The sequence below is a fragment of the Meyerozyma guilliermondii genome, genomic scaffold (assembly GCF_000149425.1).
Source record: "Meyerozyma guilliermondii ATCC 6260 scaffold_4 genomic scaffold, whole genome shotgun sequence".
Taxonomy (NCBI): domain Eukaryota; kingdom Fungi; phylum Ascomycota; class Pichiomycetes; order Serinales; family Debaryomycetaceae; genus Meyerozyma; species Meyerozyma guilliermondii.
In genome coordinates, this window is record NW_001809797.1 from 689,269 (window position 1) to 715,720 (window position 26,452).

The 26,452-nt window shown below is 45.5% G+C and overlaps 13 protein-coding genes across 13 annotated transcripts; 6 read left to right on the plus strand and 7 right to left on the minus strand. All coding sequences in view use genetic code 12, as the record gives it.

Moving 5' to 3' along the window:
• Positions 1–381: 381 nt before the first annotated feature.
• Positions 382–3,549, minus strand: MON2 (Mon2p; the record flags this gene model as incomplete). The annotated part of the gene is made up of 1 exon (XM_001484213.1): positions 382–3,549. The coding sequence occupies one exon, from the start codon at positions 3,547–3,549 to the stop codon at positions 382–384; it is 3,168 nt and encodes a 1,055-aa protein (XP_001484263.2).
• A 243-nt stretch (positions 3,550–3,792) lies between these two features.
• PGUG_03645 (uncharacterized protein) lies at positions 3,793–5,112 on the minus strand (the record flags this gene model as incomplete). The annotated part of the gene is made up of 1 exon (XM_001484214.1): positions 3,793–5,112. The coding sequence occupies one exon, from the start codon at positions 5,110–5,112 to the stop codon at positions 3,793–3,795; it is 1,320 nt and encodes a 439-aa protein (XP_001484264.2).
• A 131-nt stretch (positions 5,113–5,243) lies between these two features.
• Positions 5,244–6,482, plus strand: PTC6 (type 2C protein phosphatase; the record flags this gene model as incomplete). The annotated part of the gene is made up of 1 exon (XM_001484215.1): positions 5,244–6,482. One exon carries the CDS (start codon positions 5,244–5,246, stop codon positions 6,480–6,482), a length of 1,239 nt encoding a protein of 412 aa, XP_001484265.2.
• A 41-nt stretch (positions 6,483–6,523) lies between these two features.
• Positions 6,524–6,799, minus strand: PGUG_03647 (mitochondrial 37S ribosomal protein uS19m; the record flags this gene model as incomplete). Its single annotated transcript, XM_001484216.1, has 1 exon — positions 6,524–6,799. The coding sequence occupies one exon, from the start codon at positions 6,797–6,799 to the stop codon at positions 6,524–6,526; it is 276 nt and encodes a 91-aa protein (XP_001484266.1).
• Positions 6,800–6,866: 67 nt separating this feature from the next.
• PGUG_03648 (putative ATP-dependent RNA helicase) lies at positions 6,867–8,762 on the plus strand (the record flags this gene model as incomplete). The annotated part of the gene is made up of 1 exon (XM_001484217.1): positions 6,867–8,762. The coding sequence occupies one exon, from the start codon at positions 6,867–6,869 to the stop codon at positions 8,760–8,762; it is 1,896 nt and encodes a 631-aa protein (XP_001484267.2).
• Positions 8,763–8,972: 210 nt separating this feature from the next.
• Positions 8,973–12,326, plus strand: PGUG_03649 (DNA-dependent ATPase; the record flags this gene model as incomplete). The annotated part of the gene is made up of 1 exon (XM_001484218.1): positions 8,973–12,326. The coding sequence occupies one exon, from the start codon at positions 8,973–8,975 to the stop codon at positions 12,324–12,326; it is 3,354 nt and encodes a 1,117-aa protein (XP_001484268.2).
• A 78-nt stretch (positions 12,327–12,404) lies between these two features.
• PGUG_03650 (uncharacterized protein) lies at positions 12,405–13,253 on the plus strand (the record flags this gene model as incomplete). Its single annotated transcript, XM_001484219.1, has 1 exon — positions 12,405–13,253. One exon carries the CDS (start codon positions 12,405–12,407, stop codon positions 13,251–13,253), a length of 849 nt encoding a protein of 282 aa, XP_001484269.2.
• A 1,113-nt stretch (positions 13,254–14,366) lies between these two features.
• Positions 14,367–15,689, plus strand: EFG1 (KilA-N domain-containing central transcriptional regulator EFG1; the record flags this gene model as incomplete). The annotated part of the gene is made up of 1 exon (XM_001484220.1): positions 14,367–15,689. One exon carries the CDS (start codon positions 14,367–14,369, stop codon positions 15,687–15,689), a length of 1,323 nt encoding a protein of 440 aa, XP_001484270.2.
• A 701-nt stretch (positions 15,690–16,390) lies between these two features.
• On the minus strand, positions 16,391–16,972 carry PGUG_03652 (uncharacterized protein; the record flags this gene model as incomplete). The annotated part of the gene is made up of 1 exon (XM_001484221.1): positions 16,391–16,972. The coding sequence occupies one exon, from the start codon at positions 16,970–16,972 to the stop codon at positions 16,391–16,393; it is 582 nt and encodes a 193-aa protein (XP_001484271.2).
• Positions 16,973–17,242: 270 nt separating this feature from the next.
• MNR2 (putative Mg(2+) transporter) lies at positions 17,243–19,876 on the minus strand (the record flags this gene model as incomplete). The annotated part of the gene is made up of 1 exon (XM_001484222.1): positions 17,243–19,876. The coding sequence occupies one exon, from the start codon at positions 19,874–19,876 to the stop codon at positions 17,243–17,245; it is 2,634 nt and encodes an 877-aa protein (XP_001484272.2).
• Positions 19,877–21,101: 1,225 nt separating this feature from the next.
• On the minus strand, positions 21,102–22,085 carry PGUG_03654 (D-arabinose 1-dehydrogenase (NAD(P)(+)); the record flags this gene model as incomplete). Its single annotated transcript, XM_001484223.1, has 1 exon — positions 21,102–22,085. One exon carries the CDS (start codon positions 22,083–22,085, stop codon positions 21,102–21,104), a length of 984 nt encoding a protein of 327 aa, XP_001484273.2.
• A 587-nt stretch (positions 22,086–22,672) lies between these two features.
• Positions 22,673–24,712, minus strand: HOF1 (formin-binding protein; the record flags this gene model as incomplete). Its single annotated transcript, XM_001484224.1, has 1 exon — positions 22,673–24,712. One exon carries the CDS (start codon positions 24,710–24,712, stop codon positions 22,673–22,675), a length of 2,040 nt encoding a protein of 679 aa, XP_001484274.2.
• A 439-nt stretch (positions 24,713–25,151) lies between these two features.
• On the plus strand, positions 25,152–26,447 carry RCH1 (Rch1p; the record flags this gene model as incomplete). The annotated part of the gene is made up of 1 exon (XM_001484225.1): positions 25,152–26,447. The coding sequence occupies one exon, from the start codon at positions 25,152–25,154 to the stop codon at positions 26,445–26,447; it is 1,296 nt and encodes a 431-aa protein (XP_001484275.2).
• Positions 26,448–26,452: the final 5 nt, after the last annotated feature.

A 26,452-nucleotide genomic window follows, 5' to 3' on the forward strand; every position in this document is an offset into this window, starting at 1 on the left:
ATAAAGAACAAATCAAACAAAAGATTTTTTATTTTTTTTTCGTGAGGCGCGTACATAGCCTTCCTAGTCGGACAAATAGGAAAGTTTCAGGGAAGTATGGATTGAAAATTGGGGAGAATTGTAGACGAGGTTTTGGTTATTTGTTCATCTGGGTAGGATATTGTGTGTTTGCTGACTATATATATAGAATCTAGTATTTTGAATTTCTTTTAATTCTTGTATTTCTTATGTTTTTTGCATTTATTAGTTATTGGATTTACTGTGTTACTTTTATTCACATTTCATGCTACATTGTCTTAACGTTGTCGTCTAGTCTTATTATGACAATTACCAACTTCAGCTTTAAATTTCAATTTCAAATTTTCAGCTCTAATTTTCAGCTTAATCTGTTGCATTACTCCCTTTCCTTCCCAAGCGTTGAAGAACCTGCTGAAGAAGAACGGCAAGCCCCTCTATACGAGAGGCGTAAGGGATGGACTCCACCAATAGCAATTGCAAAGAGTCAAATTCCACATTTTTAGACAGAATTATTTTCACGAGCGCATTAAGAATAATGAATAGCTCCTGTTTTTGGATCTTGGGAAGCGGAGCTCGGTAAAGGAGTCGTTCGTCGGCCACAAACCGCCGGAGGCAGAAGGCAGCTCTGCAAACCAACATTTGCTTGGCACGCTTGTAGTCTTTTTGGGCAAAAGAGCATAGTTCGGTGAGACACATCAATCTTACTTGACTGTCGTTGTAAGGTTGAAGATACATTGTGGTGCCTATACTTGAACCAAAGTCATATTCGCATAGACGCTTGGAAAAGGGAACCACCCAGTCTTGTTCTTTTTCATCTTTTTGTCTTAGAGCATCTTCAATATCATTTGACCGGTAGAGAAAAGAAACCTGAAACACCCGATGAAGAAAATCGTCAATCAAAGGCTCAACTCCCTTCTTTTTTAGAAGAACCGGAAACACATGGTTGCTCAACAGCTTGTATTGGTCAATAATATTGCTTTCGTAGTGATTGTCTCCAACTTCGAAACAAATATTGAGTGCTTGCAAAATCGTGTTCCAGTAAGCCTCGGAGTTTCCACTGTTGTCTATCATGGCTCCGTCATCAGCAGTGAGCCTTTGAACAAGAGATCTGACTAGATCCTCGGCTTCCAACCATATAGGACCAGAACCATTGGTTCCAGTGAACACAGGTTTCTGTTTGATCATTTCTATCAATGATCTCAACACTCGAAGAATGCCAGTATCAGAGACCAATGGACCGAGGAGATCGATAGCTTGAAGCTTTTCACTTAACAATTGCATCGACGACCTGCTTAAAGCATGAAAAGTAGGTAAATTAGCCGTTCCATTCAACTTCCCAGCAACTCTTTGTTCGATTCTGCTTTTCACTCCAAATGGAAACACAGTCATCGCTGCCAATTGCTGGACAACCGCAGACTGTACAATTGGGTTTTTCGACTTGATACATTTCAAGTTGTTCAATACGGCATTTTGCAATTCAGACGGTTTTTCTTCATCACGAACTCGGTTGGGTAGCACAGGGTACCTAGCACAATGACTCAACGCATGAAGTATTCTTGATATTTTCTCTTCGTCTATAATGCCTCCAATAAGCTGGTTGAGATGGATATAGGACTCGCAAAAACTTGCAAGAAAGTTTTGGTATAATGGGTTGATGAAATCGTACTCAATTGATACAGAAACCCAGAATCGATAGAAGATGTCTCTCAAATTCAACGAGACATCTGGTCTTTTTAGTAACAGCGAAAGAAGCTCATCGTAAGACTTGACTATTTTCAAGTCTAGATCAACCCACCTGTGCTTCAGCAACCTGGTGAAATAGTTCAAAATACCTTCCCAGTAAACTTCGCTTTCCTGCTTCGTCGTAACAAATCTGTCGTACACATTCTCGAATCCGGTGAAAGTTAAGCTCAAGCTTTCGAGCCATTCAGGCTTGTTGAACGTGGGATCTTGTGGATCAATTTCCACATTCAAAAGACTTGGAAGCGCAATGTCGTAGATTGCTCTCCAGTCAAAGTTACTGCTTCCATGGACATCCACAATCTGGAAAAACGTCTGTATTGCTCCGTCTCGTACACGGGCCCTGTTATCACCGCATACTCTAGCCAAGACTAGAAGAAGGTATACGTCCATATTCACGAAATATTGCTTAGTTTCGTCCTTTTCGCTGGAAAGATACAGAATTAAATCTGTTTCTGAAGAGAGTTGGGTAGACGATCCTTGAATTTTCGCCAGTTCGATCTTTGACTTGATGGAGTCTCCTATGATCCAGAAACAGCTCACAGAACTGAACGAGATATTAAGGTCATATTGTTGCTCGCTGAAATTGAACAAGGTATCTGTAACCATTCTGAGCTGGTTGGAAGGTAGATTTTCAAGAAACTCATCCAAAATTAACTTTAACGTTTCAAACGCATAATTGATAAGTTGTGCCTTCTTTTCGTTGAGGTTAGAATCCTTGCTCTCAGAAACAGCACCAGCCACAAATGGGGTGTTGATAATACTGAACACTTGTTTCCATGTGTGTTGGTAAAAAGAGTCGTACTTGTCAATCAACTCATGTACGGTGGATAAGACTTTCAAGTGAATTTCTGTTTCGCAATTAATGACTAGTGTTTCACTTGTACTCCCAGCGTCGAAAATGGAGTTGAGAAAAGCCACTAGGCAATCCAATGTCATGTTTGCTGTCCTGGTGCTCACTTCTCCTTTGGAGAGAGAAAATCCACCTTCTGCAATTGACCCAACTATCGAGTTCAAGGCATCCACAATATGAATTCTCAAGTTATAATTCAAGGTTCTATCCTTGCCCAACTCAGTAATGTACTTCGCAACAGTCTCCCATAAAGTAATAGAGTCAATAGCAAATCTTGATGCGTTAGCTCTGCAAACCTCTACTACCTGGTTGAAAAAGTAGAGCTTGTTGTAAGGACAGAGACCTATGGTTTCGACTTCGGTATTCTTTTGCTCTTTCCTTCCGAACAGGATATCTGATAAGCGTATCAATGAGTTGAGAACATTGGCAAAAGAATCTTCTGGGTATTCGCCAAAGCTCTCTAACAACTTCAACCTCAAATTGTCTATGGTACTTATGTCTTGTGCTGAAAGCTTGGGCATGTCTTCGAGTCTTTGTATGGATCCTCTCATTTTCCCGCTATCTTTTTCAGTTTTAATTGCCAGACTGAACTCGTCGGCGCCGTGTAGGTAGTAGTTGCACCATTGGAAAGTGGTGTATACTATATCCCAGGATTCCCTCAAGGTTGATCCAAGAGATATAGCAAGGTTTATCAACGCTCTCAAGCAGACCACTTGGCGAGAATTGAAAGCTCTTGAATACCGACCACTTTTTTCCTTTTGTTCATCTGCTCCATTTTGAACCAAGGAGGACGTCAACGACTCTACTAGGGACTCTCCATAGTTCAACAATTGCTTTCCTTGGTCCAGGAATGTGTTGGAAGTACTGGGTGTGAGACTCTTACTTTCCGAGGAAGTGGGTCCATTTTCTATAACAGCATGGGCAATCATGCTGAGCATTTGATCTCTTTCTGTTGTCAAACCCAACAAGCCTGTAGAATGAACAAACTTTTGCAAAGACCCTTATCAATATATGGAAAGTTTCACTGTCCATTCTGGAATAAACGAAGGTTTTGAAGATTGGATAGATATGCTGATGGCCGTCCTTTATAAAGTCCGGTGATGAAATTTAGTTCCGAATCGCTGGAGTCGCTGGAATAACGTGGATATGAACTTTGACCACTCCGCCTGAATATGGCAGAATTATGAAAAAATTAAGTAATACGGGGTAGGTTTGAAGTATAGTAGTGGGTGGTTCGGTTTTGTCGAGGTTATCCAACATGGCGACTCGTAAGAAGAGGATTTTTTGGAAATGTAGTCCGAAGGCAGATGGTTTGCAGTTATGGGTTCAAGAGCTTCTGTGACAAGGTAGGAGTTGTGGCTGATGAAAACTTGAAGCGTATTCAACATCTCCAAGAGGACATTTTTTTTCGTTTTGGAGTTGTCGAATTTTTCGTAGATGGTTAGAATAGCACTAAAATTGTTGAAAAGACCAAGAAGGGTCTCAAGCACCAAAATCTTGTCCCACAGAAACGACTTTGTGGCCCATTCTTGGGGGATGTTCTCTTCATTCAAAAGGAGATGGTTTAAAAACGACAAGAGCACCTCGCTTTCTATCTCAAGCTTGTCCACGTAGTACATCAAGAGGCACTGTATTACTCTGAGGCACCGAACAAAGTAAGGAAACGACTTTGTTGGAGAATTGAGGATATGAAGAAGCGAGGGTACCAAATGGTCTTTGAAGAGAAATATGAGATCTGGCCGAGATCTGAACAAGTCTCGCTGGTTATTGATCACAGTATGGATAAACTCCAAGGATGCCAATGGTTTCAAGGGGATTCCTTCCAAAAAAGAGGCTGGAGACTCGTTCAAAATGTTACAAAGGTCTTTGAAAATTAGGTATCCTTCGTAGGACAAATCGTCCAAAAATGTGATTTTGTTGTCGATTTTAGCCTCATGGGGTTGTTTATCTGTTTTTTCCGGCACGGCTTCGAGTCCATACTTTTCGTTGCGTTCGTAAATGTAACCGAAAAGTTGTTGCAATGTAGCCGCAGCAGTATTGATGACAACTGCGGGCTTATTGGCTACCGTCAAGCCGGACCCGATTTGGAGTAAGCGCAAAAGCAACTTTCCTCGAATCTCTACTATGTAGTTTTGCATCAATGGCGGAAGACACTGGAGAATTCGAAGTTGGATATCCATGGCCAAATGCGACGCTTCCAAAAGACCATCTAAAAGTGGTCCCAAGGTAGCTGTGCTGAACGCAGTTGTTCCCGCGAGTCTGTTGATGGCCAGGATCGATATTGTCACAAGTTTGGTGTTATTACTGGCCAATGTGGACACCAATGGTGCAGCCAACAAGCGACGTTGGTCATCATTTAGAGCTTCTACCGAAGCGTCTGGAGAATAATTTTTCAAGATTGAAACAGCCACATCGCACTCCAGACGGATATTCAGGTTGCGTCTCTTGCACTCGTTGGATAGCAGCGTCAAGTCTGCTTCCAAGTGCTTGATGGAAGACATAGTGAAGAGAAACGTTGAGGTGGCTGTGAGCAGTGCCGGCGGTACTGTGTGGGGTTCTGGGGCACGGGTGCAAAGCGCGAATTCAATTTTGGAGCCCCAGATTGTTGCACGGCCCAAGCTTTAATTATTCAATGGTAGGATGGCGCCGATGCTTAAGCACGTCGGTGACGTTCACGCCGGTGAGTGGCAAGGGTAGACTCAAGATCCCCTTGATGAAAAGTCCATCTCATCTCGGCCATTTTACGTCACGAGTCAATCGCATGTACAATGAAGATCGATACAGTGCTGGAGTTCTTGATGTCAATGGGTCGAAAATCTTCAATTTCAACATCTTTGATGGCCACGGAGGCGGACAGTGTTCTGACTTTCTCACAGACAATTTGAGCCAGCATGTGGAGAATGCCAATGGACTTGCTGCCGTGGATGAAGCCGGTGACAAGCCTCGTGAAAAACTAATCAAAACCTATGCAAAAAACGTTGGCGGGTACTGGAAGCGATGGTTTCGCCACCGCAAGCAAAACTTTGCTGGAATGGCCAAATCTGGAGTCCAATTGAGCAAAATCGACCACTCGCTGGATCTCGGGATGCGGATACCAATGTCGTTTTTGGAGGCCGACTATGCGTTTTTCGGCCAGGAGGACAACCGCCTGGGGTCCACGTGCACGTCAGTGTTTTTACAGACGATTTTCAGCGAAGACGGGGCGTCGGGAACGAAAGAACTGTACTATTTCGGCCGCAAAACGGTTTCCCTTCTCAGCGTGGCCCAGGTGGGCGACACAAAAGCGATCTTGGTGGACAAAAACGGTGACGCCCATGCATTGACGGAGGCGCACCATCCTTCGAACCCATTGGAGGCTTCTCGGTTGAGAAAATACGCTGCTAATTTCTTCATGACAGACTCGTTCGGTGAAGAACGGTTTATATCGCTTGCTAATACCCGGGCGTTTGGCGACGTCGAGTTCAAGCAGATGGGGGTCACGGCAGAGCCGGATATCTCGCAATACATCATTGGTGACGGCCAAGTAATCAGGCACAAACTTACCGCCGATGAAATCAAAAATTACACCGTAGGAGGACTCGGCGGCGACGAAAGTTTCTTGGTTTTATGTACCGACGGTGTCACTGGCGTCCTAACCGACCAGGAAATAGCCGACATAGTCATGGTCCATGTGAACATGAAGGGGACGCCGCGGGCGACGCCCCAAGTGGGAGCAGAAGAGGTGATTAAATTTGTGGAATACGTGGGCGGCGACGATAACGCTACATGTATGGTGATCCGGTTGAGTGGGTGGGGCCACTGGCCCATCGAGGACCGAACCGGCGAACTTCGTCAGCAACGCATGAACGATGGAAGAAGACTGGACCGATAGAGATAAAAGATTCGAGAGAATCGTTTATTATATACAGCATGCTAGTTTTTGGAATATTTGTACATGAATCTTTTGCGGGTGGGGGCAAACTCGCCGAGCTTACTACCCACCATGTCGTCACTGACTTCAACTTCGACATATTCACGGCCATTATGGATCTGAAATTTGAGCCCGACAAATTGGGGAAGAATTGTGCAGCTTCGTGCGTTGGTGCGGATGGGGTTTCCTGACTGGATGGCCTCTGCTATGGGAAGGGGAACCACATGGGGGCCCTTCCACGACGACCTGCCACGAAGAAGGATGGAGGACGGCTTCATGGTGAAGATGTGGAGTGGAAAATCGATTGAACTTTGGTGCGGGTTACCCGGCGCGAACTAGTTCGCGATGGAGCGATGCGATGGAGTTATGTTTGCAGCACGCTACGACCCTGAAGATGGGAAAAGGGAGAGTGTAAGTGAAGACACTGAAAGTGAAAGGGAGAGTGAAAGCGGAAGTGAAAGCGAAAGTGAAAGTGAAAAGGAAACGGAAAGTGAAAGTGAAAAGGAAACCGAAAGTGAAAGTGAAAGTGAGACTGGGAACACTGGAAAGACTGGAGAGACCAGGAAATCAATTGGACTTGAGTCTGTTTCTGATTCCGATTCCGATTCTGGCTCTCAATCTCGTTCCGACTCTGATGTCGAAATGAAAGAAGTTGATGCTTCCAATTCCAACATAGTTTCCGACTCTTCCAAACACAAGTCAGTTCTAAAGAAGCTTCGAACTTCGCTTTCTGCCCAAAAAGCCGAAAACTCTACTTCCAATTCAGATTCTGACGAATCTTCAGTTCCCACTCACGACCTCGCACCTCTTCCCCAACCTGCTCTTCCAAGAGATCAAAGACTCACAGCCACCACAAATCACATTGGCAACTTGGACTGGCTCGCTACGCCTATATATGCTTCCACAACTGAAACGGTTCCGTTTTCCAGCTTTGGGCTATCTTCTTCAATGGTGAAAAATCTTCAGTCCAATGGGTTTTCCAGTGCCTTTTCCGTCCAGGTTTCTGTCCTTAAATTATTACTTCCAGACATGGAGTCCCAGGCGATTCGACCGGATATCGGCGGAGACTTGCTAGTCAATGCCGCAACCGGGTCCGGTAAAACCTTGGGCTACGCCATACCTATAATCGAAAGTCTTAGAAACCGAATTGTGCCCCGAGTTCGAGCCATTGTCCTCGTTCCAACGAAACCGTTAATCTCGCAGGTAAAAGCCACTTTTGCCATGTTGAGCAAGAACACAAACCTCTCCGTGGTTAGCCTTCGTAGCGATATCTCCATAAACGACGAAGCTCAACGACTTCAAGTCGTTCCTGATATAATCGTTTCCACACCTGGTCGTTTGGTGGAACACTTGACCAATGGCCATATCAACCTCAAGAGCTTGCGGTACCTTGTTATAGACGAGGCAGATCGTTTGTTGAACCAGTCGTTTCAAAACTGGTGTGAAACTTTGATGTCGAGAATCGATTCCAACCCCATTCTGGAACTCGACCAAACTTGGCGACCCTCTGTTCAAAAGCTTGTGTTTTCTGCTACCTTGACCACCGACGCTGGCCGTTTATCCATGCTCAAGCTCCAGCGGCCCAGGCTTATCATCGTCAACGACCGCCATGAATTGGTCAATGAACTTTTCACGGTTCCTGCAACCCTCCAAGAATACAAACTCTCCTTGGGTTCTGCGAGATCGTCGGCAAAACCTCTTGTTCTTGCCAAGTTCTTGATGAGCGAACAAAAACTTGTGAATACATTGGTGTTCGCCAAATCCAATGAGGCTTCGTTGAGATTGTGCCGGTTGTTGCAGCTTCTTTTCAGAGTTTTTGGTCTTGATGTGACAGTTTCCTACTTAAACTCCACCAACAACGCAGCTTCAACTCGTGCAAAGATCTTGAAGGATTTTGCAAATCAAACGGTTCATATCTTGGTGGTGACAGACTTGATCGCAAGAGGAATTGATATTGCAACCATTACAAATGTGATCAACTACGACTTGCCAAACTCCTCTCGAGACTACGTCCACCGTGTGGGACGTACCGCGCGTGCCAACCAGGACGGTGAAGCCTACACCATGTGTTTTGGAAAGGGAGAAACCAAATGGTTCACTCAGCTCGTTCGCGAAGTGTCGAGGCAGACCGAAGTCAAAGATGTAGAAAAGGGATTTAGAGATTTGGTTTCCAGGGAAGATGAAGCTAAATACGATACGTGCCTTGAGGAGTTGCAGAGGCAGGTTTTTGAGGGAGTGTAACATGGAATATTCGTGAAATTGTGAAATACTAATTTGAATTGGAAAGTTGCAAAAAATTGCAAAGTTGCAAAATTACAAATTTCAATAAAACATTTGCATCCTTATAGAGCATAGACTAATGCATAGACCAATGCATACACTAATAGAGCATAGACTAATACATACACTTAATGCATACACTTAATCCATAGATTACCTGAACTCTACTTTATGATTGCGATGCCTCTGCATATAATCTCAATCACAGATAACAATCTTCTTTTCACCTCGCCTTCCATGGAAGATATCGAGGGCCAGCTTCGTGTAGTCAAGCAAGATGATCTCGAGAGCAAGATCACCAGCCAAGCTAATAAAGCCTTACTTGAAAAAGATGCAGAATTAGAAGAAAAGAGACTTGAAAAGACATCTCAAAATCTTACTAAAACGTTAAAGAAGATCAAAGTCATCGAGTCTCGACTAGAAGATCCACGTACAAAGCTATCGCAACGCAAGCAACTCCGGGATGAGCTCGAATGGTTCACAAAGAACGAACTAGATCCGTTGAACCGGGATCTTCAAGACATCAAGGCTCGTTTGGAACAGATCAAACAGCAGCAAAAGAAGCCTACAAATCCTCAGGATGACGGTAAGGGTGTGGAACGCTTGGAAAATGAGACTGAACGTGAGTTTTTGACCAGGACGGGAAAAATCACAGCTTTTGGAAATCAAAGTGGGTTCCAAGAAGTGGATGAAAATGAACAAAAGAGTCATATATTTCTTCGTGCACCAGGATTTGCTCCTTCTGACCCTTCCAGGAAGGAAGCCAAGGTCGAGGAGGACGTGGTGGAAAACTTAAGGGGGTTTGAGGCTACTGGTGATGATGTTACACAACCTAAAAGTAACGAAAGCGAAGATGAATATACCCCAGATGCTGCTGAGTTGGATTTGGACGAAGAGGAGAGTATGGAACATGACTCAGAAGACGACGAAGTGCGAGATATTCGAAATATGGACGACGGAGACGAGCAATTCTACCAGAAAAGACTTGCTGAATGGTGTAAAAAACGTTCATCTTTAAGAAAAGATTTAGCCAAAACTACCACTGAAGAATGGCATATGCCTCATCCTACCGTTAGTGATGCAGTTCTCAACTCGCAATTTCGTCTTCCTGGCGACATATACCCGTCATTATTCCAGTACCAACGGACTTGTGTTCAATGGCTCTGGGAGCTCTATCTGCAAAAAACCGGCGGGATTATTGGCGATGAAATGGGGTTGGGAAAAACCATTCAGGTTGTCTCTTTCATTGCTGGGCTTCATTATTCGGGGCTTCTAGACAAACCAGTCATTGTAGTGGTTCCTGCTACGGTTATGATGCAATGGGTCAACGAATTTCATACTTGGTGGCCTCCGCTTCGGTGTGCTATTTTGCATAGCATAGGGTCAGGAATGTCTAAAAGTGCACTTACATCGGAAGAAAAGATCGAAAATATGATGGCTAATGACGACTTTGATTTGAATGAGGACAAATTTCTCGCCCAGCAAAAGGGACTTTCCAATGCTAAAAACATAGTTGACAGAGTAGTGTCCAAAGGACATGTCCTAATTACAACCTACGTTGGTTTGCGGGTCTACTCGAAATATATCCTTCCTCATCAGTGGGGATACGCAGTTTTGGACGAGGGCCATAAAATCAGAAACCCCAATTCGCATATCACATTGACCTGCAAGCAACTCAAAACACATAATAGAATCATTTTATCAGGTACTCCGATACAAAATAACCTTATTGAGCTTTGGTCCCTTTTTGACTTTGTCTTTCCAGGAAGACTAGGCACTTTACCTGTGTTTGAGCAGCAATTTTCCATCCCGATAAATATGGGAGGATACGCCAATGCTTCCAATGTTCAGGTGCAAACAGGTTACAAGTGTGCCGTGGTTTTGCGAGACCTAATTTCTCCATATCTTCTTCGACGGCTCAAAAGTGATGTGGCTCAAGACTTGCCCAAAAAAGAAGAAATGGTCTTGTTTGTCAAGTTGACCCAGTACCAGCAGGATATGTATGAAAAGTTTCTCAGCAGCGAAGATTTGCACGCAATTTTGAAGGGAAAACGGAACATGTTAACAGGAGTAGATACCTTGCGGAAAATTTGCAACCATCCAGATCTCGTTGATCGCGAACTTTTGCTTCGGAAAAAAGGTTACAACTATGGAATTCCAAACAAGTCGGGCAAAATGCTTGTTCTCAAGGGCCTTTTACAGCTCTGGCAAAGCCAGGGACACAGAACTTTACTTTTCTGTCAAACAAAGCAAATGCTAGATATTTTGGAGAAATTGCTAGTTAACCTTACAAGAATTTCTGATGGAACAGAGTATTTCAACTACATGAGAATGGACGGATCTACCCCAATTTCCAAAAGACAGGGACTCGTTGACATGTTCAATAATAATACCAATTACGATGTGTTCTTGTTGACCACAAAAGTGGGCGGGTTGGGAGTTAATTTAACTGGAGCTGACCGTGTGATCATCTACGATCCAGACTGGAACCCTTCTACAGATATTCAAGCAAGAGAGAGAGCATGGAGACTTGGTCAAAAACGAGATATTGTCATTTATAGACTCATGACAGCAGGTACCATTGAGGAGAAAATCTACCATCGGCAAATCTTCAAGACTTTTTTGACCAACAAGATTCTTAAAGATCCGAAACAACGACGGTTTTTTAAGGTCAATGATTTGCATGATTTGTTCACGCTAGGCGATCCAGAAGAAAAAGGAACAGAAACCGGTGATATGTTTAACGGATCAGAAATCAACTATAGTGGTTCGAGGGAAAGAAAACCCACAAATTTGAAGAATACCAACAAGAATGATGATGATTTTTACAGTGTTGCAAAACTTAATGGTGTCTCCAAATTGGACAAATTTCAAGGCGGCGATGAAGACGAAGATGCTCGCCCAGACGAGGACCGCATTATGGAAGGTCTTTTTTCCAACGACAACATCCACAGTACTGTGAAACATGATAGTATTATCGATTCTTCGAACCAAGAAATTTCCATCATAGAAAAAGAAGCCAACAAATTGGCGGCAGAAGCGGCCGAGGCACTCAAAAATTCCCGGAAACAGACTCGCAAGAACACTATAGGAACACCCACGTGGACTGGAAAGTTTGGACTCGCTGGTCGGTTTGGAGTACAGAAGCCGAAACGAACAAATGTAGCACCATTCAGAATTCCTCGAAAATCAGAAAACTCCGAACTTTCGTCGAGCTCTGTTTTGAGTGATCTTCGAAGAAACAAGAAGGCTACGAGAGAAGCAGTATTTTCCAAGAAACCGGAAAAGCTGCAAAATAATTCTGTCGATAAGCTGCAACTCATGCTGCAAGTGGTTGATTATTTGCAGTCACAAAAAAACCATTTTAGTACGTCTGCCGGTATACTCCAGGGACTCAAAATCCAGGAAACGAACGACCAGGAAGTGATTCTTTTGCGCTCACTTTTAAAAGAAGCAGCTACTTGGGATCGAGAAAATAAAGGTTGGATATTAAAATCGGAATATGTTAATAATGATGCTGCATGATTACACTACCGCTTATATAACACACATTATCATAATTAACTTTGCATCAAATTAACGAGACGCAATTTGTAACCTTGCATGCTTTGCATAAGACGTTCGTTGAGCCGCTTCGTTGACAGCTGCCCGCGTCCACGATACGATACTGGATGTACGTACTGCGAGATTCCCAAATTTCCTGCCGATAAACAAATTGATTTCGATCGTAATTTGAATGGAACCCAACCGGAAACTTGGAAACATTTACTCATTCTTAGTCATGGTTATCCATCAATGGAGGCAATGCCTCCACGTATAGAATTAACTCCTGCAACTCTTTCTTCCGAGATCAATGCAGTTAAGCGCCAAATGCTTTCGCCTATGCATCCTGTTGCTGTATCAAATGTGGTGGTTAATAATCATACATTACCAAATAAGCCGCTTGGCCCACAGGAGCATTTCGTGTACTTGTACCCAGACAGGAAGTCAATTCGTTTTGAGGCAAAAGATTTGGCAACATTCATTGCTAGATACTTGGTTCCGGAGGAAAAACCAGAGGTGTATAATCCTTTTAAACAAGAAGTTGAAAAAACTCAAAGAATCCAACAATCATCGATAGAATTTGAGGAACAAGATATTACCGACGAATTGGTGTTGATATGTGGTCATGGACTGCGGGATGTACGATGCGGAGTAATGGGACCCTTATTGCAGCGAGAATTCGACCAGGTACTTACGCAGGAGAATATGCTGCTGCATGTCAAAACCGGGCAGATAACGCATGTAGGAGGACATGCATACGCAGGAAACGTTGTATATTTTCCGCGTAAAGGTGAAAGTGTTTGGTATGGGCGGGTGTTCCCTGAGGATGTTCAGGGTATAGTTGACACAACTATCAAACAAGGCGTGATTATCCGTGACAAGTATCGCGGGTATGTAAATGGTGCATAGAGAATAAACTGTAAAGTTGTGTATGTAATGTATAACCCGTATTCATGCAGAAGAATCAATCAGCCGATCCGACGCAATGTCATGCTATGCATCATTTGCAAATAGATGTTTACCGCAGTGACGAATGCAGTGGAAAGTGCAGCAAAAATTTCGATGCTTACGAACTTGCAGCAATTGACGCATAAATTGCATAGGTTCGGGAAACCTCGAACGCCCCCGTTGTCATGAGCCAATCATATGGAGTCATGCAAATTAAATTATGCAGTCACATAATGTATGAGTCGGCCCTAAAGGAGATGCGCCGAACGATTATTTCGCGGGACGACCGAGTCCCCCCGCAGCAGCTGTGCCGCGCAAAAACATCCGGAAAATACAGGTGCGTCGACGCACGAACGAAAAATAGACAAAATGACTTTTCAAAGGAGGAGAAAAGTTGCCAGAAATTTTGTCATCAAAGTTGAGAGAGTGGTGCCAAGTTTATGTTACGTGGTCACCGATTTGAGCGAACGTAGTGACAAAATCAAATTTTCCCGGACATGCATCCCCTTATGGGCCAGTAGCCGCACAGCATGCAAAACCCGGGAAAAATACCGCTGCAGCTGATTGTGCGCCCGCGACTGCCGGAAAGGGCAACACCACCGCAATTTTACTACCAATTAGCGAGTGCCCAGGTGCGTAAACTATATGCATCTGACAACCAAACTTCCGCGCAGAATCTGAAGTTGACACGGCGGCGCTGACAATGCACGAGCTCCCACATAACGCATACGTCCGCATCTGGCACCAGATCTTGACGCTTGAGCCACTGCTGCAAACGGTGACGGTGCGTCATGACAGCCAGGTTTTGACGCAATGTCCACGCTGTTGAATGGTACATCTGAAGCATGGTCTGGCCCGGTGCCAGGACCGGTATCCAACCGAGGGGACGCACCCCCGGTATGGCGCCGGATTAGAGGGGTGTGGTGCGCGCACGACGGCTGGCAGTTCGAAAAAAAAAAACCAAAAAAAAATAAAACTCGATTAGATCATTCACTACGTAGCCTACGTTCAAGTTTTGTGGTTAGTTTTTTTTAAAAACCACAAAGAATTTCTCGCATTTTTAACCTTGGTTCTATGTCCAATCCCAACCATCTGACGGTCGACTACCGGTCGTCTACCTATCCCCTGCAGTCGATGCATCCTCAAGGTTCTCAGCCCCTGTATCCTCAGGGCTATTACCCAGACCAGTATCAACAATATCAACAACTTCTCAACGGCAACACCCAGCAACCGTACAACTCCTACTACATGTTCGGTCAGGCTCAGCCCCAGCAAGCAGGTCAGCAACTGCAACTGGGACAGCCGCAAAGTCAAAATCAACAAAGTCAACAAACCCACCAAGGCCAACAAAGTCAGCCAGGTCAAGGTCTGGACGCCACATACGCGTACGGCCGGTACCACAACAGCTACGGTCTCCCGCCCGGGGGTTACGCGTCGTACCAAACGGTGCCGCAGGCAGGCGGAAGCGCAATGGGAGCGCAACAGCAGCAGCTGCAGCAGCAGCAGAGTGGAGGAAGCAGCACTTTGACGCAACAACAACAACAGCAGCAGCAGCAGCATCAGCAACAACAACAACAGGGAACCAGTGCGTTGTCACAGCCGCAGCCGCAGCATTTCGTGCAGATGTCAGGGCTGGCAACCTCCTCCAACAGCACACCGCTTCTGCTGGACACCTTGAATGCTACCACCAACTCGTCGGTGGGCCAGTACCAGCCACCTGGAATCCGACCCCGGGTCACCACCACCATGTGGGAAGACGAGAAAACGTTGTGTTATCAAGTGGATGCCAACAATGTGTCGGTTGTGCGCCGAGCTGACAACAACATGATCAACGGAACCAAATTGTTGAATGTAGCGCAGATGACTCGTGGTCGCCGTGATGGCATTCTCAAGTCGGAAAAGGTGCGTCATGTCGTCAAGATTGGTTCTATGCACCTCAAGGGTGTATGGATTCCATTTGACCGTGCCCTTGCTATGGCCCAGCGCGAAGGTATAGTGGATCTTCTCTATCCATTGTTTGTGCGCGACATCAAACGAGTCATTTTGACCGGTGTCACTCCATCGTCGTCCGCCACGGCGTCATCCGCTGCTAATGCTTCTTCGTCTGTTGCGTCTACTGCCGCTACCGCCGCTACACCTTCGTCTGCAGTGGCTGCGAAAACTGCAGCTTCTCAAACCCCTGCAACTGCCCTGGCGTCTACTGCAGCACCGGGCCACACAGCAGCTTCTGGCCTCTCCTACGGCAACTACTACCTGGGCTACTCTCAATATCTCGCAAGCCAACGGATCGGGATTGAACCAATCGCCGCAACAAGCGTCGGGAGATTCGGCGCAAACCGCCGGCTCTGGCCAACAGCAACTGCAGGTATACTCTTACCAACAACCATACTATACTAACCAGTACTATCCTCCCTACAATCCAACCAGTGGCTACTCGTCGTATGGATCGCAGCCAATGTACTCGGCAGCATATGGCTACCAGCAGATGCAGCAACCTATCCAGGGCCACCAACATTCGCATCATCTGACAGCGCATTCTGATGCAACTTCGGGCGGTCAACCATCCGCTTCTGCTACGTCGAATGATGCTGATAGAGCCCTGACATCTGCAACCACCAGTGGCGTCGATAAGAAAGACGACAAGGAATGACTGCTACCATAAATAATTTGCATTGTATATTAGTGCTGGCTGATTGTATTATAAAGCTTGTTGTATTGGCTAAACTTGCAACTTGTTAAAAGCGTGGTAGAAACGTTAACAATGCTAATGATAAAAAGATATAGCAAGAATATAATTGAAAACCCAATTCCCAAGTGCAACTATACACGCCCGTTATTTGCATGTTCCATGCATTTGTAAATGTAGGTGTTTAAAAATATGTGAGAAGGTTGCATGATTATTACATTGCATTGCGCGCGTTATGCAAGATCGATCCAGAATTGGCAACAAAGGCGACTAATTACGAAAAGTTTACCTATGAAGTTATATTCATGAAGTATCGTAGAACAAGCTATATCCATAAGCTATAAAATAAGTTATATGCATATCTAGACCTCAAGCTGCTTCATCTTCTTGTGAAGTTCCTGCGTCAAATCCATCAGTCGTCCTTGCTGATATGTGTGTCGGGCGTCTGCAGATCGTATGCACGCTGCAACCCGTCAATCTGAAGCTTGAGTGCCTTAATATCCACATCCTTTTTGCGTATGAGTTCCTTGTACTTTTCAGCTTCTTCATCGGAGGTAGCCTTACTATTGAGAACCCGCAATTGTGTTTCTTTTGCCACCAACTTTTCAACTATACCTACTACAACCCAAATGGCAAGTTCCAAGTACAAAACTGCACCTGTCAAATAGAGGTTGCGTTGTGCATAGAATTTTGAGGCCAACTGTCCTGAAGTGAGAGACCCGGCGATTTGTTGGTTGGTAGTGGAAAAACTGCCAAAGTATGGATTCCCCAATTCCAGAAACTTCTTCAAACGGTTGATGCAATCCATAAACTGCATTCCAAGAAGGATCGTGGTAAAGATTACTCCGATTTTAAAATTGTTCAGAGTTCGTAAAACTTCAATGGCATGCATCATACGTACACGCACAGGATGCGGGATGGGACATACGAGTGAAAATAATGTGATCATTTCACCGCACAAGGCGGCAAAAATTAGCGACATTTGAAGACTCATATTGAAGTTGGTTGAAACAAGTTACCTGGCATTGCGACTTACATCACGGCGCGAGCTTGGCTGCCGCCACATGCAGTACCTGTCACAATATGCCGACCGAGGGGGCACGGCCTAACTGTGGAGAAAACGCCTGTACGTGACGTCTGCACTATGCATCATGTCATGTCATGCACTGCACGGGTAAAAAAAAGGGAAAATGCATTTCCAGTAAATAAGATCTATGCAATATGCAATAGAACATTATAATAATTTCGGATTAATTAAAATTAACTATAACCCAGTAACTCTTTTTGCGTATTGATAAGCGCAAAGACTGAATATCACCATTCCTCCAATAATCGACCAAAACCATAATAAACCATCGTAATCTTGTCCTGGAACAAGACAATTCATACCCCAAAGTCCAGTGACCACATTAATTGGCAATACTATTGTACCCAAAATGGTTATCTTTCCCAACACATCATTGGTATCATTATTGACTTTTGTCATATCGATATTGATTTGTGCAAGATAATTCGAATGGAATCGAGCCAAAAGCTTTTCATAATGATTCAATGATTGCACCATGGTTACTATATGGTCCAGAATGTCTCCAAGGTACAACGAAAGTTCGCTTCGGCCAGCCAACGAAGTTTCACTTTGATCGTTCAATCTCTTGTTGAAACCCTTGATAACGTCTGCCTTCAGTCCTAACAAACGAAGCACAGACATTACTCTTTTCCGACACTCTCCAATTCGTCTCAACATATCTCCCTTTCTCTTCCATCCAATGATCTTGGAAGCTGTAGATTTTGAACTGGAAGACAGACTCTTGGATCTGCTCGAAGACCCCAGTTGAGGTGCTCGTCCCTTATTGAACATGCCCACATTTCCCTGTGCTTCAACCACAGATTTGGACCGAGTTCGACGGTAGAAAATATTATTATCTTTATGATGCTGTCTCTGCGGTTGTTCCTGAAAATGACGATTTTCTTCGTCATCATCGTCCAGATCGCTGTCGTCGGTATCTGTGTCACCCGAGTGCATTTTCAAAATAGCGTCTTCGATCGAATTGACCTCGGTTTCTATGCTTTCTATCATCGGTGCAAACGAGTCGGTGATATCGTCGATCAACGCATAACAGATCCAGTCTGACGAAACGGTGAGGAAATCTCGAAGAAGTCGAGCACGCCGTCTCACATTGATAGGGTGCGGAGTGGGCGAGAAATGGAAAGTGATCACAGCTTCACGGAAAACAATCATGTACATGTTAAGCGGTTGGAGTTCACCTTCACGGATGCGTTTGGACTTGGAACGATGACTGGTGGTTTGAGTGGTTGGGTGAGCGTGAGAATAGCGACGATCCTGAGACCGGAAAAACCGTCTCATCCGCTTCCACAAGCCGTCTTGGTTCTCGCTTTCAAGTTCCTGAAGCTTGTTGAGTTTCTTCTCCTGCTCCTTTTTCCGCTGCTGGCGCCGCTCGTACACAATGTCAAACGACGTAAAACATACAAAGTAGTACTGCTTGAAAAGCTCTACTTTTTCGCGAGCTTCGCCAAGAAAGATATCTTCGGTCGTCAAAGGATGGATACCAAAAGTCTTGGAAAGAACCTTCATTTCCTCTTCTGTAGGATCGAGCACATCGAGCCAGTATGGTGTAACGTCGTTGTCAAGAATGCTGGGTTGAGCTGACAATTTTTGAGTGGATGGAGTCATCCGTACCTGATTAGCCATCAAATTTTCTCCCAGAACCGACGGCGGATGAGTTCCCTGTTGGCTAGAACCTCCTGCAATTGAAGGAGCCGCTGAAGTGCGTTCGGCTCGAAACGGAGCAAACAAGTCCTGGATGGTGAGCAGCAGTTCTTTCATTGGTGCCGCATCTTCGTCAACACTTCTCCACTTTTTGGTCAATTTAGAAGCCTTCTGCGATGGTCTCGAGTTGGCGCCAACAAGGCCACTGAGAGTGGGTGAGTGGATGGTGGAATCAAGATCTTCACGAAAATACGTGAATCTACAAAGTTTGTCACGGCGGTTCTTTGGACCATGGTCTGCGGGATTCCAAATCGTGGGTATTTTCTCTTTGGATTTTTCCCACGGCTGGATCGGCGTGGGGCGGACCCGGAACGAGTCGTTTAGCAGCTCTAACGACTCGATTTCGTTGACATGAGTTGCCAAAAGCGGCGTGTTCTCGTCGCCCGGTGAGGTTACGCCGGGGGAAACTGTACCGGGGGAAATTGCGCCGTTTCTGGGCGAAGCATTGTCGTTTCTGGAAAAGTTGCTATCATTTCTCGGCGAAAGTTGGCTTTTGTCCACCCTTCGGGCCACCGGGCTGCGGAAATTGACGTTTTGCGGCTCCGTGTCGTGGTCTGCGGCCAAGCTGGCCACCTCCTGCTCCACAAACTCCTCGAGCACGTCGAGATCCGGCCATGCTTGTTTTGTCGATTTTCCGTCGTCCTGGTCGTAGTAATCCGGAAAGCAAACGTCGTCTAGCGACGTCGAGTCGCTCGAATGGTCCGACGACGGGTTGGAGGCGCCGAACTCCAACGAATTGATCGACCGGTTGTCGCCAAACGGATCGTTCCATCCGCTTTCGATGGCCCAGTCGGCCTGCTGGCGTTGGTATTGGTCCATATCAAGCGAAACAGCTCCGGTTTCGCCACCACTACGCGCTCCGTTCTCGGGCTCCTCGGGGGTGGAAGCTAGAAGCTGTTGAAGGTTTCGGTTTGTGAGTGGAAGACTGGCATGGTGACTGGAACCGGCACCCAGATGGGACCTGGAAAAGTGACGGTTGCGGGCCTCGTTCTTGTGTGAGCTTCGGCGCCTGGCACGCGCGGGAGACGCCTGGAGGTGGGCGAGATCATCGTGGTTTCGGTGGTCGATGAACACGGGATTTGGTTCTGACTCCAGTCTTGGGGAGGACATAAAACAGATAATAAAGTTAGGAAGCAGTCAGGAAGGGGTTGTTAATAAATGGAGTAGATTAGTGGATTAGTGGGTGGATAGTGAGTGGGACTAGTCGATACTAGTAAATTAATGGAGTCTTTCCAGGTTACTCAGTTGTCTGAATATTTCAGTCCTGCGATTCTTGGTCGCACAAATGATTGCTCCGACGCGCACACGACATCAATGCCAAGCAGCAAGGGTAGGTAATGAAATTCAAATTCAGCTCAAGTTCAAAGAAACGGTATAATGAAACCAGTAGAGAATGAATGATAATGGATCAATTGCTCTAAGCCTCTTTCTGTGCAGGGCCGTCGTCTGTGCCTTCATCTGAGCCGGCTTGGTCGGTTTGGTCGGCTTTGGCTTTTTCGCGCTTTTGGCCCAACTGCGCGAGAGCGTCGTTAATTTCGTCTTTGCGGGCCAAAAGTTGGCGCCAAACGTCCTCGGTGAGCGAAATGCCTTTTTTGCCTGGTTTGAGTTCTTTTGTAGTTTTGTCTTCGTAGTATTCGCGTATGTCAACGAGATTGACGCCGTTGAACTTGCGCACGGCCACGCGTTTCTTGGCGTCGAGATCGAACACGGAGTCGTCGGAGGATTTTCTTTTCATAATAAGAAATGAGAAACTGATTTAATGAAATCAGTGAGGATTGCGACTTAATGCGAATTGAATTAGTGAGAAAGTGAGACACTAGTGAAAGTAGTGAGGAAGTGACTAGTGAGAAAAATGAGAGCGACAAATTGTGCGAACCTGCATTAGCGAGGAAACAGGAAACAAAGATTGATTAGTGGAAGACTGAGATATGACAAGCCAGATAGTATGAAACCAGTGCTTGAGACGTAAATAGACTAATTCGAATTGAAGGGAAATATAACTGGTGAGGATAATGAGTGGGAAAGATAATGGTCAAGAGATGTTAGTGAGAAACTAGTGACAAAATTAGCGAGAAAGGTAGTGAGAAATTAGTCAGAAAATTAGTGACAAAATTAGTGACAAAATTAGTGAGAACTTTTAGTGACAAAATCAGTGGGAAATTAGTGAGAAACTATTGAGAAAGTTAGTGACAAAATCAGTGAGAATACACTAGCAAGTCACTACGACCATGGTTTTGGTCTTACTTACATTTTCGTAACTTCTATTCATCTTTCTATCTATCATCCAATACATATCTATAATCTCCACTTCAATCTCCTCGGCGCTGGCGCGCCGCTAATACTTCACTCGGCCGCTATCCCACCTCTCGTTGAAATGCTTTCCAAACATGCGTTCCACCTCTCCATAAAGTTCCTCCTCCTCTTTGTTATCCACCTTTCTCTCCACCTCGCTGTAGTTCTCAAGTGCAAGCTCTAGCTCGTGCACATTGGAAACCCCCAAAACAACTGAACTGCGATTGTTGAGCTTGCCATTTACGTACAATGTCTTTCGCATGGCAAACCGAGTAGCGAGATCTGCCACCTCGATACCTTTTTCCTTAAGGTGTGCCGCCACCTGCTTGGCTTTTGCCTTGAGTGCTTCCAGTGCTGGGTGGAAATCGTGGGTGGACTGCGACCGAAGCAAAGACATGCTCAAAATGGACCCATTCATGAGTCTTTTTACACCACATTCGCTAAAAAATTTGTCCACAACGTCAAAAAACCTGGTGTTCTGTAGACACCCATTCGAGTACAGAAGAATAGCATCCAAAGGTCCGATTTCTATATCGTTTTTGGCCGCCAATGCCACCTCGTAAAGTAGCTCAATTGGGTACCCAGAAACGCCAATTGCACGAATTAAACCCTCATTATCTAGCATCCGCAACTCCTTGAGTGCCCCCATCACCTGGTCTACTTCAACAAACTCTATATCGTGCATGTAAACCAAATCGAGATACGTGGTTTGGAACCGTTGCAAAGATTGCATCACCGAAGCACGAACACGTTTTCTAGAATAGTCAAAGTCATTCGCTCCGTACCGGCCGGCCTTTGTACATATATAGTACGACTCTCGGGGCCATTTTTGCTTCAAAGCAGCCAAAGCAACACCAAAGTACTCTTCCAGCGGGCCGTAATAAGGCGAACTATCGATGGCATTGAAGCCATTTTCAAAGGCCAAATCAAGTATAGAGGTGGTGGGGAGACTCAGGGGGTCCAGATTGTATATGTGGTTGAACACAGACCCGCCTATAATTAACGGTGGAAATTGTTCAACTGTCATGAAGAAAGAGCGACTGCGACATAATTGAAATCCACAGTTTTCGCACTAAAATTTGGGACGCACGTAGATGCAAATCAGCGCGAAGACAACCGGAATCATGTAGAGAAATGACACAGCCGCACACATCTGGAACCATACCTTTTTGGTTGGAGTATTATCTAATGTACTCAATTCACTTAGAATATCATCTTACTCGTCTATTCCCTCTTTTGTAGCTTAAAAAGCGAGATCTTTTTCTCGTTTTGCAACCATTTATTCTTACGACACCTTTCGCGGCATCGGCTTTACTATACATAGGGTCTAAAAATGCAGACTAGTTTGGTTTCGAATTTTGTAGCGTCAGATCGAAATAGTGGAAGTACCCGAATTGACAGATTCACTTACAAGCAATAGCTCATTAAAATTCTCTTGGTAATCTTGAACCATTTCGGTGAATTGTACTTGCTTCACCAAAATATCTTTCTTTGAACCATGATTTCGAAGCACAGCAAGATTCTTCAGTACTTGAATAGTGACCGATTGCTCTATGACACAAATAAATAGAAGCACCCTCGTTAGTTTTTTCACTGATTCTCTCTTCATTTTTGTCAAAAATACTCTCCCTCCGTAACATAGTTCCCCGGAACAAGGCCCACGGACCCATCTGCCGTGTCCGTGCCAGTAAGTTCGCACACAAACCAGTTGTCTTCTTGCTTGTGGATCACGTACATCAACCATCCTTTCTTGAAAGAAAGTTCGCCGTGCTGCTGAGATTTGTAACTGTAACGGGCTCTTGCCTTGGACACATATGGCTGTCGACTATGCGGTGTAACTTTGGCTATTATCGAGTGTAGATTTTTCATCTTTCTGGAAGGAGTTCTCAGCAAAGATCGTCTCGTGGGCAGCGCTCCAGGCGTTGCAGTGAGGGTATCGTCACTGGCCTGGCGCACTATACAAGTTGCAAGCAGGTCGTTGGTTGTGTCTATCATCAGTTTGGGCCGTGGTTTTACTGGTGAGCCATCGAGGTCCGCTCGTGTTCGTCTGGGTCCTGGGGTGCGGAAAGCGATGCTTTCTCGGCGAACTGCTGGTTCCATTTCTTGTGCGTTGTACGGGGTGCTAGGTGCTGTTGTAGCCTTGGCGTCATTCGATGAGCTGCCACGAAGTGATCGTCTGAACCTGGAAACATCACCGTCTCCTCCAGCGTTCAAATCTTCCAAAGCTTTGGCTATAAAGTCAATGGAAAAATCTTTAGTGAGCGGCACTTTTTTGGTTTCTGGTTCACTGCGACGAGGCGCTGCCGGCAATTCTTGTGACTGGCGGTTGATTTGGTCTTGATACTGTGACAACTGCTTTTCTTTCCGCCGGGGCGAAGCCCAGTGACGCTCCAGATTACCGGAAGTCGAGCTGTACGACGTCAAATTGGAGTAGTTTGACGACCCATTCAGCCCAGCAAACCTGTCCTCTTTATGCGAAAACAAGTCCTCATGGCCCAGTCCGTAGGCACTGTTGACGGAGCCGCCATTGCGGTTGTGCTGGGGCAGTTTTGGCTGCAAATTTGGAGCGTTTTGCACAATCGGAATTTCTGAAATAATTGGCAGTTTTGGCAGCAGTTGCGGCAGCACTCGTAAAGGTCTAATGTTTTGTGGGGTGGTTTCTACTCTTTGCTGTGGCAGCTGGGGAAGCTCTTTGATGGTTTTCGTGGGCAGTCGATGTTCCTTCTTCAGCACCGTTCTCATGACATCTTTACAGTCCGGGGTGTCAAACTCCGCCAATTTGAACGTGGGCTCATCCTCATCGTACCCACTCATATAATCGACGTATTTTGGAGCGCTGTAGATTTTGTCACCGGTTCCATAATTTCGAGCAAAATCATCAAGATCACTTGGAGGTGTTACCAGAGCAAACGCCAGCCGAGCAATGTCCACCGCTTGGTCATTGTCGACGCAGAGCGTGGCGACGTGGTTACAAAACCCAAAACAGTTGATTTTGCAAGTTTGAATCCGTTCGATCTCAAGCTGGTAAATGTCCTGGAGAGCGAGGCTCCAGTCTCGGACATAAATTTCGTCTAATTCACGATACTTGACCAACGCCAACTCATAGTTCTTCTGAGACGAGTTCAGACCTGTCAATTTGCGTAATTTGGCTTCGTTTTTCTCCAATTCTTTTCCCCAGGTGGTTTGCACCAAAAGACGAAGCAGCTTAATCTGAGCACATTCCTCTTGATACTTTGTTCTCGAAGCTTCCACCTGCTTGAAAGCATCATTGCGCTTGGTGGCGAGCTTGGACATGTGATTCTCTATCTTCAACACCTTTTTCGTGTACATTGATGTGAAATTGTTGAGTCTATCGTAGCTCTGTTGTGCCACACTTTTAGCAAATTTGTCACTATACTGGGCCATATGGCGGTTTTCCACCGCAAGGCTATCGATGGCCTTCTTGAGACTCCCAGTTTCATGAGATCCCAAAGGAATTTTGGAATTGAGTCGTTCTAATCTTTTTACGTATTCTTTTTCAACCAGAATTCTGTCGTGATAATAATCTAAAAGTTCCTGGAGAGTCCTCAAACCATCGTGGATACGGGTTCGAACCACCAGAAACCCATTATTGGTGTCTCCCCAAAAGCAGTTGACAAAAGGGCGGTCCAACATGAAGATGCGTTCGCAAGCTGAGTTTATATGCGATGTTTACCAAAGGCCAGAATAGGCAACGGTTGCAGCGCTGGTGCACGGGTGCAAGTGGGGCAGAAGACGATGCGGCTGAATCAGAAGAAGAGAGAACTGAGAAGGTCGCGCTTTCTGGTCCGATAATTCTGGTCCGACCAAAAGTGTCACGGGATGGTCCGAACTGAGGTGTTACGGCCACCCCCGGGTGACCGTAACTATGACCGGTACGTCGGCACGCGCGCACCCCGGATTTGCACCCACCGGGCCGAGGGTTTGGCAGCGATTTCGGTCCGCGTTCCGGCACAGGGACCGCTGGAGCAGATTCAATTGCGACCGTTTGAAAATGCATGTAGAAAGATCTATATACCATTAATAGAACATTTTTTTTTTTGCTGTTTGCTGATTTTTGAACCCACAAAACCGTATGGTCTCTTCATTCAAGCAGTCGTGGCCCGTCAGAGGAGCGGTATGGCTTTTCAATTTTGCCCTAAGTCAATGGTTTCTTGTCTTGCTTGGCGTGTTCGTTGCTTTGGCCCATTCTTACCCCGAGTTTGCCAAACAGGGCGGCACTATTAAGGCCCAGTATAGTATTCAGTACGGAGCGGTGGCGGTGATCTTCTTGATTTCCGGTCTTTCTATGGGAACAAAAGATTTGATGGTCAATATGAGCCATTGGAGAGCTCATTTTACGGTGCTTTCAATGTCGTTTTTGGTCACCCTGGCAATTATCTATGGCTTTGCCTGTGCTATAAGGCTGTCCCATGACGGCGCTATCGACGAATGGTTGTTGGTGGGAATGATAGTGACCCATGCTTGTCCTACAACGGTTCTGTCCAACGTGGTGATGACAAAACAGGCCCACGGAAACGACATTTTGACGCTTTGTGAGGTGTTCATAGGCAATTTGCTAGGCGCCTTCATCACGCCGGCTTTGGTGCAAATGTACTTGCGTGGAACCTGGGCGTTCGGAAACCCCACTCACCAGGGCTCGGGCCTGTCAGAAACCATCCAGCAGCTTTACGCCGAGGTGATGAAACAATTGGGATTGTCGGTGTTTGTGCCGCTCTTTGGGGGCCAGGTGGTGCAAAATATATTTCCAAAACAAACTAAATGGACATTGCTGACGTTTCGTCTCAGCAAGGTGGGTTCGTTCATGTTGCTTTTGATCATGTTTCAATCATTTTCCACGGCTTTCGCTCAAAAAGCCTTCGAGTCTGTATCGCACGCATCGATCATTTTCATCGTCTTCTTTAACATTGGCATCTATCTATTTTTCACACTTTTGTGTTTCCTATGGTCCAGACCGTACTTTATCAAAGTACTCTTTTCCGAAGAACCAACACCACAGCATTCTCGCTCGTATCGCTTTGGATACAAGCTTCTAACACCATTCTATTACAGCCGTAGGGACACCGTCAGTGTCATGCTCTGTGGTCCTGCCAAAACTGCTGCTCTTGGTGTCTCCTTGGTTTCTTCTCAGTACGGCTCGCATTCGCAGTACTTGGGAAAGTTGCTTGTTCCGTTGGTTTTGTACCAAGCCGAGCAGGTAATGACGGCCCAGATTCTCGTAAACTTTATGAAAAAGTGGATTCATGCTGAGGATAAGCCCCAAGATGTGGAACTGGAACAACCAGAAGAGCAACAAGAAGGAACAAGCACCGATGTGAACAATTCACCAACGAGAAAATCTCACGATTCTACCAGCCAGGACTCAACATGAACCTC